The sequence below is a fragment of the Marmota monax genome, unplaced genomic scaffold (genome assembly GCF_021218885.2).
Source record: "Marmota monax isolate L192 unplaced genomic scaffold, Marmota_monax_Labrador192_F-V1.1 WCK01_AAM20220418_F8-fsc00220, whole genome shotgun sequence".
Taxonomy (NCBI): domain Eukaryota; kingdom Metazoa; phylum Chordata; class Mammalia; order Rodentia; family Sciuridae; genus Marmota; species Marmota monax.
The window spans coordinates 1,655,342-1,668,238 of NW_026693909.1; the positions used below are offsets into that span (position 1 = coordinate 1,655,342).

General features: G+C 59.4%; 1 protein-coding gene across 6 annotated transcripts in view; it reads right to left on the reverse strand.

Annotated features, from left to right (window-relative positions):
* Baiap2 (BAR/IMD domain containing adaptor protein 2) overlaps positions 1-12,897 on the reverse strand; it is a 65,423-nt gene that overhangs the window by 21,895 nt on the left and 30,631 nt on the right. For all 6 annotated transcript variants that reach the window (XR_006855915.2, XR_009228522.1, XR_006855913.2 and 3 more), the window contains exons 4-6: positions 6,771-6,832; positions 6,003-6,074; positions 5,303-5,440 (exon numbers count right to left, since the gene is read on the reverse strand). Coding sequence is in view for 3 of the 6 variants with exons in the window: in XM_046463347.2 (XP_046319303.1) it covers positions 5,303-5,440; positions 6,003-6,074; positions 6,771-6,832 (272 nt within the window). In the remaining 3 variants the exon portion in view is untranslated. The remainder of the gene's footprint in view (positions 1-5,302; positions 5,441-6,002; positions 6,075-6,770; positions 6,833-12,897) is intronic.

Genomic DNA, 12,897 nt, shown 5'->3' on the forward strand with positions numbered 1-12,897 from the left:
TAGCGCCCCAAATGCTCCTGGGCTCCTGCTCCCTGACCTATAATTTAAAGAGCTCTTTTTGTGGAAATCCCAGCACGCGCTGTCTCGAGCATCTGCTGAGTGTGGCTGCTGAGCTCCTGGTCTTGCTGCCTCTCTGGGCAGGGACTGGGTAACTTCAGGCCCCAGGCAACTTCACCAGTTCCTTCACCAGCCTGGGCAGCAACCACGCTCTGGGCCTGGCCTGCCCACAGTCCAGTGAAGACCACAGGCCTAGCTACTGTTGCATGTGTACAAGGCTCTGGCAGAGTCCAGCAGCAGAAAGGCTGTTGGGAAAGCAGCACTTGTTGGGGCCCTCTGCCACGTGGGTACCCCCAAAGACACAGAGCTGCTACCCCCATGAGCCCCTGAGCTCAGCCCCAACCTGAAATAGCCCCAGGACCTCCCTGGTGAGTTTCTGCTCTCAGGAGCCCCTGAACCCAGGTTGCAGAGGCCAGAAGGACGTCACGGCTAGCACCAGGCTCCAAGCATCCCAGTGACCTCAGAGACGATTCTCAAGACACACAGTCATGCTGCAAGGGTACACAGAGGACCATACCCGACTACACACTACCACTGCTCCTCCCATTGGCCTATAGCCTGTGGTATACCTAACGAGACCAGGGTGGCCAGGACTCAGGCGGCCTGGTTCCTAAGCCTCCACCTCCACCTCCACCAGCAGTGACCATGGCCAGCATAGGCTCAGGCTCCAGCACTGCTCAAGCACCCCAGGGTGACCCTGTGCCAGCCACGAGACCTCTCATACACAGATGTCCTTACCAGTCTCCCCCTGCCTTGCTGCCCACAGTCTGTACCATGGCTAGGCCCCCTTATGTCTGGCCCACCAGGTGAGGGACACACAGAGTCTGAGAGATAATGGGGACACAAAAGGGCATCTCATGGACATGAGGAGGGGGCCTCTGTGGGGGGGGAGTGACTGGGGAACTGAGTGGAAACCTCTACTTATCTGCTATACACACCCCAGGCCCAGGATGGGCCAGGTCACTCCAGGGCCTGGGGTCACCACCACTCCCAGTGGTCCAGTTGTCCCACCTTCCTAGTTAGCTCTAGGAAGTAGTCCCAGGGGCCCAAATAGGACAGCATCCAGCTGCCACCCCAGCAACTGGGTGTGTGCACCTTGGCCTCCCCAAACCTGCTTCGGGGTGAGAACCACTGTTCATGTCAGGGGTGACCCCACAGGCACACCGGACATGGTGGCTCCATTGGCACAGAGCAAGCAGGTCTAAGGGCTGCAGCACCCCAAGGGCCAGGCAGGGTCTCCGGGATGGTGCAGGGAACAGCCCTCTGGCTGGAGACTGCCCCAGCAGGCCCTGTGGAGGCCTTGGCCACTGGGCCTCCCTGTGGGCAGCTGGGAAGCACTCAGAGTCTTTAACAAAGGGGAAAACATGGGGAGAAGGTCTCTGAAAAGCTGTACTTCCACATGGAAGGAAAGGTCCTCTCCCTGGTAACAAGGACCTGCGGGGGTCTCAGACCCACAAAAAGCGGTAAAAGGCCAGCCCAGAGGGACAGGGTCGGCCTGGCGGAGGGGCAGAGCCTGAGGGGGGGCTGCACAGGGGGTGGGGCTAGGATGTGTCCTCCCTTCAGAAGGGGAAGGTGCTGCTGCTGCAGTGAAAAGCCCCAGGGCCCTACCCAGCCCCCAGCGGTCACCCTAAAGCAGAAATCAGGCCCTGGCCAGATTTACAAAGGCACTGAGAGCCAACAGGAGTGCCCCAGGGCAAAGGTCCCCAAGCAGCTCCCTGACCAGCTCAGAGGGACACAGGGGAGCTGTACACCAAGTACCCCCATCTTCCTTCTCGAACTCAGACTCCAAGGGCTCCCTGGCCTGGCCACTTGGGCTTCTGCAAAACTGGGGTCAGATGACGCTGCTCAGCAGGCCCCTCTGCTTCCACCCTTAGAAATCCCACGTCAGGGTGGAGTGGGCAGCTGAGTGGAGCGCCTACCTAGCTGGTACGCATAGGGCCTGGGGTTCCGTCCGGCAGCACAAAATAAAAAGAAAAGAACTGAGACTTGTAGGTCATCAACTCTGTGGTCAGCCTGTGCCAGTGCTGTGCTGGGTGCTGTAGAAAGGCAGGACCCATCCCGTCCTGGAGAGCCTCAGCCATCCAGGGAAGACCACAGAAACCAGACGCCTGGCTACTTTCCGTAAAGAGGCAAGAGAAAACTTTTGAGAAGCAGAAGATGGGGAGATCTGGGAGAGACGTGACGCCGGGGGAGGGGATGTGTGTGTGTACGTGGGGACAACACAGGCCCTTCCCGCCCTGCTCAGAGGAAACACACAGGCCAGAGCGTCCCCCCCAGACATGGAAACTGAGGCTCAGAGAGGATCCAGAGGATGTGCCCAGTTGAAGACAGGCCAGCCTGGGGCCATCTGCAGCGCTTGGAGAGGGCAGTACCAGGTAGACAGGGCTACTGCGTGTTTGGAAGCTGGGGTGGCTCGGGACGAGCCTCGTGGCAGGGCAAACAGGGAGGCACACAGCTGTACCGAGCAGACAGACAAAGGGGCAGCTTCACACCTGGGAGGAAAGGTCAGCACTGGACATCTATCTCTATGGAGAGGTACCACGAGGCCAAGCCCTCACGAGCGTGGCTGAGGCAGGCAGGGGAGAGCCCCTCCAGCGGGCCGCTGGGCCAGAGGTGGAGTTGGGTGATCTGCAGACCCAGCACTTGGCCCCTCACACTGGGCTCCACCCCTACCAGCTGCTCCAGAAGCCACTCTCTCCACAGGGGCAGGGGCACCACCAGCCAGAGGTCACCATCCTTACGAGATGCCCCAGCACTCAGCTCCTGCCCGTCAGGACGGACAGCCTGGAGCAGCAGCAGCACATCTCCACTCTCCAGGCCTGCTCGACAGGCACCACGAGCACTTACTGGGGGGGGACACAGTAGGTACAGCCACCAGGGCGACCCCACGACGGCAGCTTCAGTTCTGGTGTCACACAGGCTGCTCCTGGTGCCGAGGACATCCTTGCTGGCAGCTGGAGCCACCCTGTTTGTACAGCCACCCATTTTACAGATCCTACTTTTACACCCAAGAACGTTCAGCCACGGGGCTCAGGCAGGACTAGGTGTCCCTCGGGTCACATCTGTGCCCAGCCCCCAGTAGGTGAGCCCAGGCAGCACTGAGGTACTGGAGGGGCCCAAGCAGCCCACATGGGAAGGAGGCACCAGAATGGTCCTGGAGCAGACCTCCCCAAGGCTGGGCGCGCCAAGGCTCACAGTCTGCAAGGAGTAACGGCCTCTGGGCATGATGGCGCATACCAGGCACTCGGGAGGCCGAGGCAGGAGGAGCACAAGTTTGAAGCCAGCTCGCCAACTCAGTGACACTCTGTCTCAAAATAAAAAAATGAAAACGGCTGGGAATGTAGCTCAGTGGCACAGCACCCCCCGTTTCCATCCCCAGTACTGGGGGGGGGCGGGGAAGGGCCTCGACTGCTGCATAGATGAGAGGCCAGTGAGATGCAGTGGAGGGGCAAACCCACCTCTGGGCTTGTGGGCGGAAGTCCAATCAGTCAGAACATGCAGAACAAGGCACTCTAGCCACAAGGCAGGTGGTGCTGTGGGCAGTGGAAGGAGGCAGGACGTGGGGTGACGGCTGATGGGCTTGGAGTGTGTGTGCGACCAGTGAGCGGCAGCTACCACCTTTTTTTTTTGAGACAGGGTCAAGTTGCCCAGGTTGGCCTTGAACTTGTGGTCCTCCTGCCTCAGCCTCCTGCGCCACTGGGATTACGGAGTGCACTGCTGTGTCTGGCCAGGGCATGGGACTCCTCCTAGGTGGTGGAAATGCCCTGAGCCGCCTGTGGTGATGGTTGCACAACTCTGCAGATGTGCTCAGAACCACCCCACTGTTGGCTCTGTGAGGTGTGAAGACTGTGTCTCAGTGAGGCTGTTACCAGGGCAACACGGAGCGCTTTGAGGAGAGGGGAGCACAGGCCCGAGCTCCTCCCAGCGGCCAGCCGTCCCTTGGACAGCCTTGGTGTCCTGTCACCAGGCTGAAGGCTTGCTCTCTCATGCACTCACGCCTGGAATGGTTGCCCAGGAAGGCCAACAGCAATCACACCTGCACTGCCTGCCCCTGCACTGAGGAAGCTACCACACTCCCGTATGCGTCAGGCCTTCAGAAGGCAAAATGGCGGCCAGCTTCAAAGATCCAAGAGGACGTAAGACACGTACTGAAGGGTGCGTGTCGGTGTTCACCACACTCCCACTCTGAGGACCCTGATCGCAGACTTTGAGGTAGTCAGGGCAGCAATCTGGGACAGCCCCAGGTTGCACACACCCTTAGAGGCAGCTGTGGATCGTTAAGAATGACCAAAATAGAGATTCTGAGCACAGAGAGATGCACCCCACATGAGGGGGGCAGGGACTGTCGCTGCCGCCTTGCAAAGCACACTTGCGTGAGCAGGAACCTGCACGACGGGGCCACTGGCAGCTGCCACTCCTGCTGTGGCACTTCTTCCTTAGCGGTCTCAGCTCCCTGCCCAGGCCGGCCAAGTGACCCCCACAGGCTGCACGCTGCTCAGGCCCACAGACCTGCTCAACTTCAGTGTGGACACCACAGCTGCACACGTGGGCACACACTCACTTAGGCAGGTGTGTGCTGAGAACAGCAGGCAGGGAGGAGCCCCCAGATCAGAGACTCACCCCAGAGCCACACCCTTGCCTTCCCAGAAACTTCTGTCGTGGTTGTCTGGGGTTTTCCTGGTGTCTCCTCCAAACAACTGGTGTCCTGCTTTGTCGTCCCTCCCTGCCTGTCTATGGCGACCTCTGCGGTGGGCGTGGGCTTCCTGGCCCACTGTTTCAGGACACCCGTGGGAGCTCTGCTATACATTCTGTGCCATTCAGGACACCCAGCCATGCAGCACCCAGCACCTGCGCTTCTGTTGGGGTGGTGAAAGAAACAGCAACAGCAGCGGCCTCTCAGGAGCCGCCGGCCATGCTGCCACGACTGGTTGACGAGGGTGACAATCTGGGGCAGAATCCAGAGCGACCAGGGAAGGATTTAATTTGGATTCCTGCTCCTGTGGCCAAGAACCTTCTGGTGAGCAGGTCATCCTGCCAGCCAGGGGATGCTGGCGCTTGCTGGGAAATCTCCCAGGAGAGCAAAGCAGGCCTTGCCCACTTCCACCAGGGACTCATCCTGTCCTTGGCCAAGACGGGGTGATCACTTTCTTGCTGAAAGTGTGGGGTGCTGCTCTGTGGAAGAGGCCCTACATGGAGCTGTGGGCTCGCCTGGTGACCTGGCACCTGGCGGTGGGGGCAGTCCTACCTGCAGCTCCTTATCTGAGTATTTCTGTGGATTCTTGCTCCCCTGGCTCTTCTTGCGGAGCTTCTTCAACTCAGCCTGACACTTGTCCAGGGCGTCCCCCTTGCCCCTCTGCTCCGTCTGGTATTTCTTCAGTGCCGCCTGAGGGTCCACAAGGAAAACAGAAGCTCGAGAGCTCAGCAGCAGCTCGGCCCCTCCCCTCCTGGTCCTTCCTGGGCTGCAGGCCTAGCAGGCCCCGGGGGCAGCACAGGAGCCATGCTCAGCTGCAGTCTGCATCAGCAGGCAACCTCGGCCTACCTGCCCACAGCAGGTCTCTACAGCCCAAAGACAAAAACCGGACCTGGGAAGGGCCCTGGTCCTCAGGCAAAAGCGTCAGCTCACGGGGTAAATCCTGCCGGGAGGTTTGCCTCAGCTTCCCAGCCAGCTAACCGGCAAGGACAGGAACAGCAGGCCAGAGGCACTCGTGAAGCTCTGGGAGAGCGTCAAAGCCCTGTCCTCAGCTGTGCCCGAGTGGTGGAGAGGGGGAGCTGCACATGGTGCCTTCAGTGTGATGGTCATCCCAGGGCTGCGCGTGGGGCACCCGGGGTGCTCAGGTGGAGGAGCTTTCTTGCACAGGAGGCTCAGAGGAGCCGAGAAGCTCCACACAGAGAAGGTCTGAGAGCAGAGGGAAGCAGCACGTGTGGGGCTGGCGGGGCGTACTTACGCTTAGGTACCTGGAGTCCAGCTCCACCTTCTGCTCCAGCTGCGTGAGCAGCTCGTTGTGGAAAGACTTCAGCTGGACGTGGGAGAGAAAGCAGACGTGCAGTCAGCTCAAGGCAGTGCGGGAGCCCCTGGACAGGCACCCAGTGAGGCCTGGGCCCGTGGAACCAGGAAACTGCTGGAGCGAGCACTGGACAGAGGTCCCAAACGCTAAACAAACCGGCCCTCCTCAGCTTTAGAGGTCCACTTTCCCAGAGGGAAACGAACACCCCCACTGACCCATGCTGGGGCCAGAGGAGAGCAGACAGCAGCTGGGCCTGAGAGGAAACGGGCGAGACCTCGGCGACCCCTTGCCTCGGGCCAGAAGCTTCCAACCAGCACCCCCCACGGGGAGTCAGGGGAGTCCAGAGGAAACCAGCGTTCTGGCCTTCACCACAAGGCACTGGGTCCTGGCAGGGCTGGCATCAGAGCACACACGGCTCCTCCCAGGGGCTGGCGCTGACTGACCCCACCTGGCTCCTGAGGCCAGCCCGGGGTGAGACCTGGCCTAGCCCATGCACATTGTCCCCAGGCCACTCACCATGGCTCATCTGACCTGTGCCCAGAGCCCAGGGCCTATCTCTACCTTTGAGTATGGTCACAGGACTGTGGGACAGTCCCACACGGGAACACAGCCAAAGCACGTAGCCAGCTCTTCACCTGGAGCCTGCCCACCCTGCCCACCTGCACTCGCCTTCCGCACCCAGGAGCGGTCACTAGAGGCCAGACTCACCATCTCTTCCAGCTGGTTCTGGATCTGCCTGTGGACTTCGGCCATCTGGAAGAGGACATCTCCTGGGAGAGCAGGACAGCAGGAAAGAAAGAGGGTTAGACACTCAAAATCATTAGCTGCTCCTCTCCCTGGAGCCCCAATGCTGGCAGGCCAAGCTGGCCTTGGCGCTGAAGGAGGTCCTGCCCAGCCAGCTCTCATCTTGCCTAGGGAAGCCCCATGACCTCAGGCAGAGAGCCTCGGCGGGGGGAGCAGGGGCAGGGGAGTGGCTGCTGAGGGGAAATGAAATTCTAGAAAGACAAGGGACTCTGATCCCAAATGCACAGAATGCCTGGCATCTCGGGGGTGACCTCAAACATCTACACTGAAGGAGATGCTCATGGCAAAAAGAAGAAGTAGGGACAGCCATGTGGACCTGCTTCACGCCTCTGCACAGACCTCACACTCAGACACTGACCATCACCTGCCCAGAGGGAGCCAGGCAGAGGGATGCACCAAGCCACACAGCAGAGTGGGCAAGCCTTCCTCAGGGAACACGGTGGGCACAGGTGCTGGGCACAGGCCACATCCCTCTCTGACCCCGAGAACAAGGAGGAAACAGGTGGCACAGCTCAGCACTGGGACTCCATGCCCTGGAGGAGTGGGCACGCTGAGGCAGTCTGGGCCCACAGCCAGGTTCCACGCACGTCTTTCCAGGGCAGTGGCCCTTCAGGGATGCCGACGTCCCCTTGGCCCACTTGCAGAGGGCAGAGGAAGGCAGGAGAACTGTGCAGCATGGAGCGAGCAGTGGCGGGCTATTCCCAACCTGGATGTCCAGTCCCGGCCCCACCCGGGCCCACACCCCTGCCCAGGAAGCATGTTTCAGACTCCCCCTCCAGATGGGCAGGCATCAGGGTTAAATGGATGTTGGGCTGCCTGCCCCTTACCATGAAGGGTCGGTGGGAGTATTGCCAAGCACCATCCCACTTGCCTCCTGCTCCTGTCAAAGAGGACAGGGCCCCCAGGATGGCTTCAGAAGACTTCCTCCTGTTCAGCCAAGTGAGATGTTGGCAGAACCCACCGCCCACCCCAAACAGTGCCTAAGGAACTAGCTCTGAGCCGGGAGCACACACCTGGGCTGGTCTCGAGACCCCACAATGCCCCATGCCAGCCCTGTGTGAAGGCTGCCAGGCCAACGGCCCTGTTTCCTTAAGTGATCCTGCCACACGCCATTGACTGGCAAATATCTACTGAGCGGCCACTTCCAGTGCCCCTTAAGAGGGCCTGTCCCCACCTGAAGGGCAGGTCATTTTCTGGTAAGTCTTGTCCCTGAGCCCTGTCTGAAGCAGAACTTTGCTCATGTCGGAGCACCCCAAGGTCAGGAGGCTTAGGGGCTCCTCTTTGACTCAAGCAGGCAGGGAAGCCACTAAGGAGCCCGGGAGCCCACTGAGGTCAACAGAAACCAGAGCAAGTCCTCTGACAAGCCTTCAGGAAGCCCGACCGGATGACACTCCCCACAGGACCACAGCCAGTCCCAGAAGTCACTTCCCTCCAGGAGCTCATCTGGGTTCACAGGAGCTTCTCTGGGTGCCCAATGTCTCCACGAGCAACGGGGTGCTTCAGCCCCATGACCACAGGGACACTCAAAGTGGAGGAAGACCAGGTGCTTCATACACCTTCCATCGGCACAAGCTGCAACCAGGATGTGCCGGCCTCCTTGCCCCAAACATGCGGCTCCACATCAACAGGGGGGACAGTGGCCAGAGCTGGGCCTCAACCCCAGTCAGCTCCCGCCTGCAAAGCTGGGGCTCCCTGCAGCTGGCCCACAATCTCTGGCAGGGCCACTCTGTGGTCAGAGGGCACACAAGACAGCCCTGAGAGCCATGTGCGGACCACCGACTTCAACTGCACACACCCACACAGTGCCACGGTGTGCCCAGAGCCAGAAACCCGTCTCTGGAGAGCACTTCCAAGCCCACAAAGCCCTGGCACGACAGGGCCCTGGATACTACTGTGTGGGCCAGTACCAGAGGAGGGCACAGCAGAGGCCCCAGGAACTGCACCCACAAGATGAGAGCACTGCTGCTCTGCTGTGGCCTTGGTGTTCCAGACAAGGCTGTGACCACCAATGGCCGCAATCAGTCCCGGGCCTGGAAGGAGGTGAGTCTGAGGCCTGCCAGCCTCTGTGGCCCTCCAGGGGCTCAGGGGAGGGGGTAAGGACAACAGGGGGACAGAATTTGGCATGAAGGGGCCTGGTCCTCACACCCTGGGACAACCAAGTGGGTAAGTCTGAGGTGGTGGACACAGAGCCCCAGGGAGAGGGTGCAGCCCTGCCAGCACACACTCAAGGCCACACAACTCAGTCACTTCTCTGAGCTGCCTGGCTGCTGCCAGCCACCAGGGCACTGTCCTGCATATTGAGAACAGGGTACACAGGACACCCAGAGCCACAGACCAGACGACCCCCGGCCCCCACTCAGAAGTCGCAAGGGCTTGATCCGTCAGCGGGGCCCCATGGGCAGCGGCTTCAAGGTTTCTTTTGCTTTTCCTCATCTGTAAGTCCCAGGATGAACGACCCCTGCCCAGACCAGGAGCCCCCGGGCAAGACCTCCGGGTTTTGTTTAATGGGGTTCCTGAGGCGGGGGGTGGGGGGGAGTGGGCCTCAGATTCACCTCCTGGCTCTCAGGGTCCCACCAGCATATAAAGTGGCTTTATCCAAGGCCCAGGTGACACAAGGGCCTGAGGTCTATCCTGTGCAGGGTCCTGCTCACATCCGTGGTCTTGCTGGGCCTGCCCTGACCCTTGGAGTGTCACGTGCCCCACTCCCACTCAAGTGGGCCATGGAATCCGCGAGTAAGAGTCGAAGCACAGGGCAGAGGGCTTCCAGGCAAACTGGACACACTCTGCTGGACGTCTCCCTGGGCGGTGGTCTCCACGGCTCTCGCCACATTCTTTAGACACCAGAACTGTTAAGTTAACATCAAGACCAAACAGGAAACGCACACGTTCTGGAAGGCTACCACACCAATTCGACATTTGGACAACAAAGTCATAAAACAGCAAATCCTGGGCTGGGGTTGTGGCTCAGTGGTAGAGCACTTGCCTCGCATGTGCGAGGTACTGGCCTCAATTCTCAGCACCACATGTAAATAAATAAAATAAAGATCCACCAACATCTAAAAAATATTTTTAAAACATAAAAATAAAAGCACTAATGATGCCAGGGTCACAGAAAGCTTCTTGCAGGATCTCCGCCAAGTGACAGGAGTCAGAGACCCAAAGGACAGCTGCCACCATTCCACCCAGGCTGTGCTGACACTCAGATGTAGGCCCCCGAGTCCCTGCCAGCCGGATCCCTCCTGCTCAGAGGGCAGCCAGCAGTCCAACCCTGCGGCCCCCACCACGCAGTGGGCACACATAAAGCACACCCAGAACCCAAGCTGCAAGCTGGTGCATGCAAAAGGAGCCACACCAGAGTTTTAAACTAGACTTCACCTGCAGCCATAGGATACTGTGCCCATGTGGCCATCAGCTGTGACCCCAGCCAGGCCACCAGCACACCATATCAGCAGAGGATGGCACCCTCCCTCCTGTGCCCTGCAACCTGACCATCAGGGAGACATTGCTCACCAGGGGCAGTGACTTTGCCAGATGAACAACCAGGTGGTCTCAGCCACTCTCCATGTCCTTTACGGGTCTAGAAGACACGCTAGTGAAGGGCTTCAGGACAGAGGGGACCGCTCTTTGGAGAGATATGAGGCTGAACAGTTGTGGGTGGGCTTGGGGAACACTTACTCACCAGGCCCACCCTGCCACGGATGAAGGAGGGGGCTGCTGGTCTTCCTAACTGGCCTGTGATGCAGACACCACCAAACTCTTGGGGAACTGGTGTTTGGGGCCATAGCACAGTTGGGTCCTAAACTGGAGCAAGTGGGTTCAGAGGAAGGTGAGCTCCAGCTGGGCCAAGTGGTAAGGGAGGCCAGGCAAGCCCGTGTGCAGAGCCACCACGTGATGGACTGCCAGAGCACTGGTGTGCAGATGATGACCGGCAGCAGGGGCCCCACCCCAGGGTGCTGGCGTGGGAAAGCATGAGGCGGGAGGAGCCCCCAGCACACCCAGAGCGTGAGTCAGCCTTCTGCTGCCCCAGGCCTGGGCAGAAACCTAGGGGCACAACAGGGCTCTGGCAGGGATGGGGTGATTGGGGATGGAGGAGGGTTTGTTCCCTGAGCATCTGGGAATTGGGGAGGTAAGAGAGGGGCACACGTAATGCAAGTCAGTAGGGATGATCAGAAAGCACACAGGCACAGAAAACAAGGCACCCCCTCCCTGCCAGCCTCTACCAACCCAACACAAGCCAGGCAGCTGCAGGCCAGCACGCAGTCACCTGCACTTGACCCCACCAGTTCTAATTTTTAAAGGTTTCTGATGTTGTTAGTGACCTTGAACATGGCCTCATATCTTGCGCTTGAGAGTGAAATTCAGTCCTCAAGGAAATGTCCCTCCTCACAGGAGAAGAGGCAGGGGTGGGACTGCCAGGTGCAAGCCAGCAGAGCCATCACACCCCATGCAGCAGCACACACAGGTGTGCACCGTATACATGTGCAGAACAGCCACACATCCCGAGTTTCCTCCAGACCACGGGACCTGTGGGGAACGTTCGCTGGTCCTGGCCAGCTGTGCTTTGTGCAGCTACACAGGAACCTCACCACTGCCCTCACTTCTCATACCATCTGACTAGGAGGCTTAGCATCCTAGGAACCAGCAAGGAGACCACACCAGAGCTGGGAGAGGCTGGACAAAGCTGTGGGTCCAGCACCCAGGCATGGCCCCTGCAGGTGCCTGGTCACCTGGTGGAGCAAGTGTTTCCCCCGCACTGAGTCCCAGCTCCTCTGCAATCACATCAGGCCAATGGGACCCACACAGCCCCACCCCCATCCAGGACTGGACTGTTCTGGACTTTTTTTTTCCCTTTCTTTGTAAAAATATTTTTTTAGTTGTTGAAGACCTTTATTTTATTTATGTATATGAGGTGCTGAGAATCGAACCCAGTGCTCCACACATGCCACGTAAGTGCACTACCACTGAGCCCCAGCCCCCGCCCCCTGCTCCAGACCTTCTACCCAAAATGGCATCGTGCAACACGTGGCCGTCAGTCCCTGGTTTCTTTCACTAAGCACAGTGAGCACCCACCCATGCATGTTGCGGCAATGGGCAGAACCTCCTCCCTCCCCTGCTGACCACCGCTGCACTGGACGGAGAACCCGCACCTGTCACCTAGGCATCTACTGCTGGCACTCGGCTGCTTGCTCCTTGGGGCGACTACACACAGCGCAGCCATAGCAGTCAGTTCTGCACCGCCTGCAGTCAGCCTTTCTGATTCAGGCGCTCTCCTCTCCTTACAGGCAAAGAGTCCTCCAGCAACCACAGCCAAGGCAAGTGGGCAGACTGGGGTGCAGCCAGCTCCGGAAACCATGTGGGAGGCCAGAGCCTCAGAATGCTTAGGGGGCCTACTCTGATGGAGCAGGAGCCTCAATCGGGGCCCTTCTAGGCATCTGCCTACCAGCTCCCCCTGAGAGCCCGTCCCTGTGCCTGCCCCAGCTGGTCCTAGTCTGCTGGGAAGACAAAGCAAGAACATGGTAAGTGCTGATGCTCACAGGAGTGTCTCCCGAGTCTCCAAGGAGGCCCTGCCTCCCCAGCAGGGATGGTGACTCAGGTCCATCCCAGCAGGTAGGTGGGCCTGGCTGTTCTCACCACCTCAATGGAGCCTCAGTCCTGGCTGGCCACTGCCGCAGCAGCAGGTGGCTTCTGCTGGACCTTGGGATCCTGAGCAAGAGGCATCACCAAGGCTCAGTCACTTCTACCTCTCTTTCTCATTTTCATTCTTGCTGACCAGGGGAAAAAAGTCCCAAATGACCTCAAAGATATACACAGACCCTGGCAAGAACTGCAGTGACAAGACAGGTGCAGGTGCCCAGGTGGCCCTGCAGAGTGCCCAAGACCAGCCAAGACAAGTTCACCTGGGGGACTGAACACACCAAATGGAGGAAGCAGAGATGCTTCAGAGCCAGCACCTGCCACCATCTGGTCACTAGTGAGCACAACACGGAGAGGAAGGGGCTGGCACCAGAGGACATGTGGACACAGAGAAAGC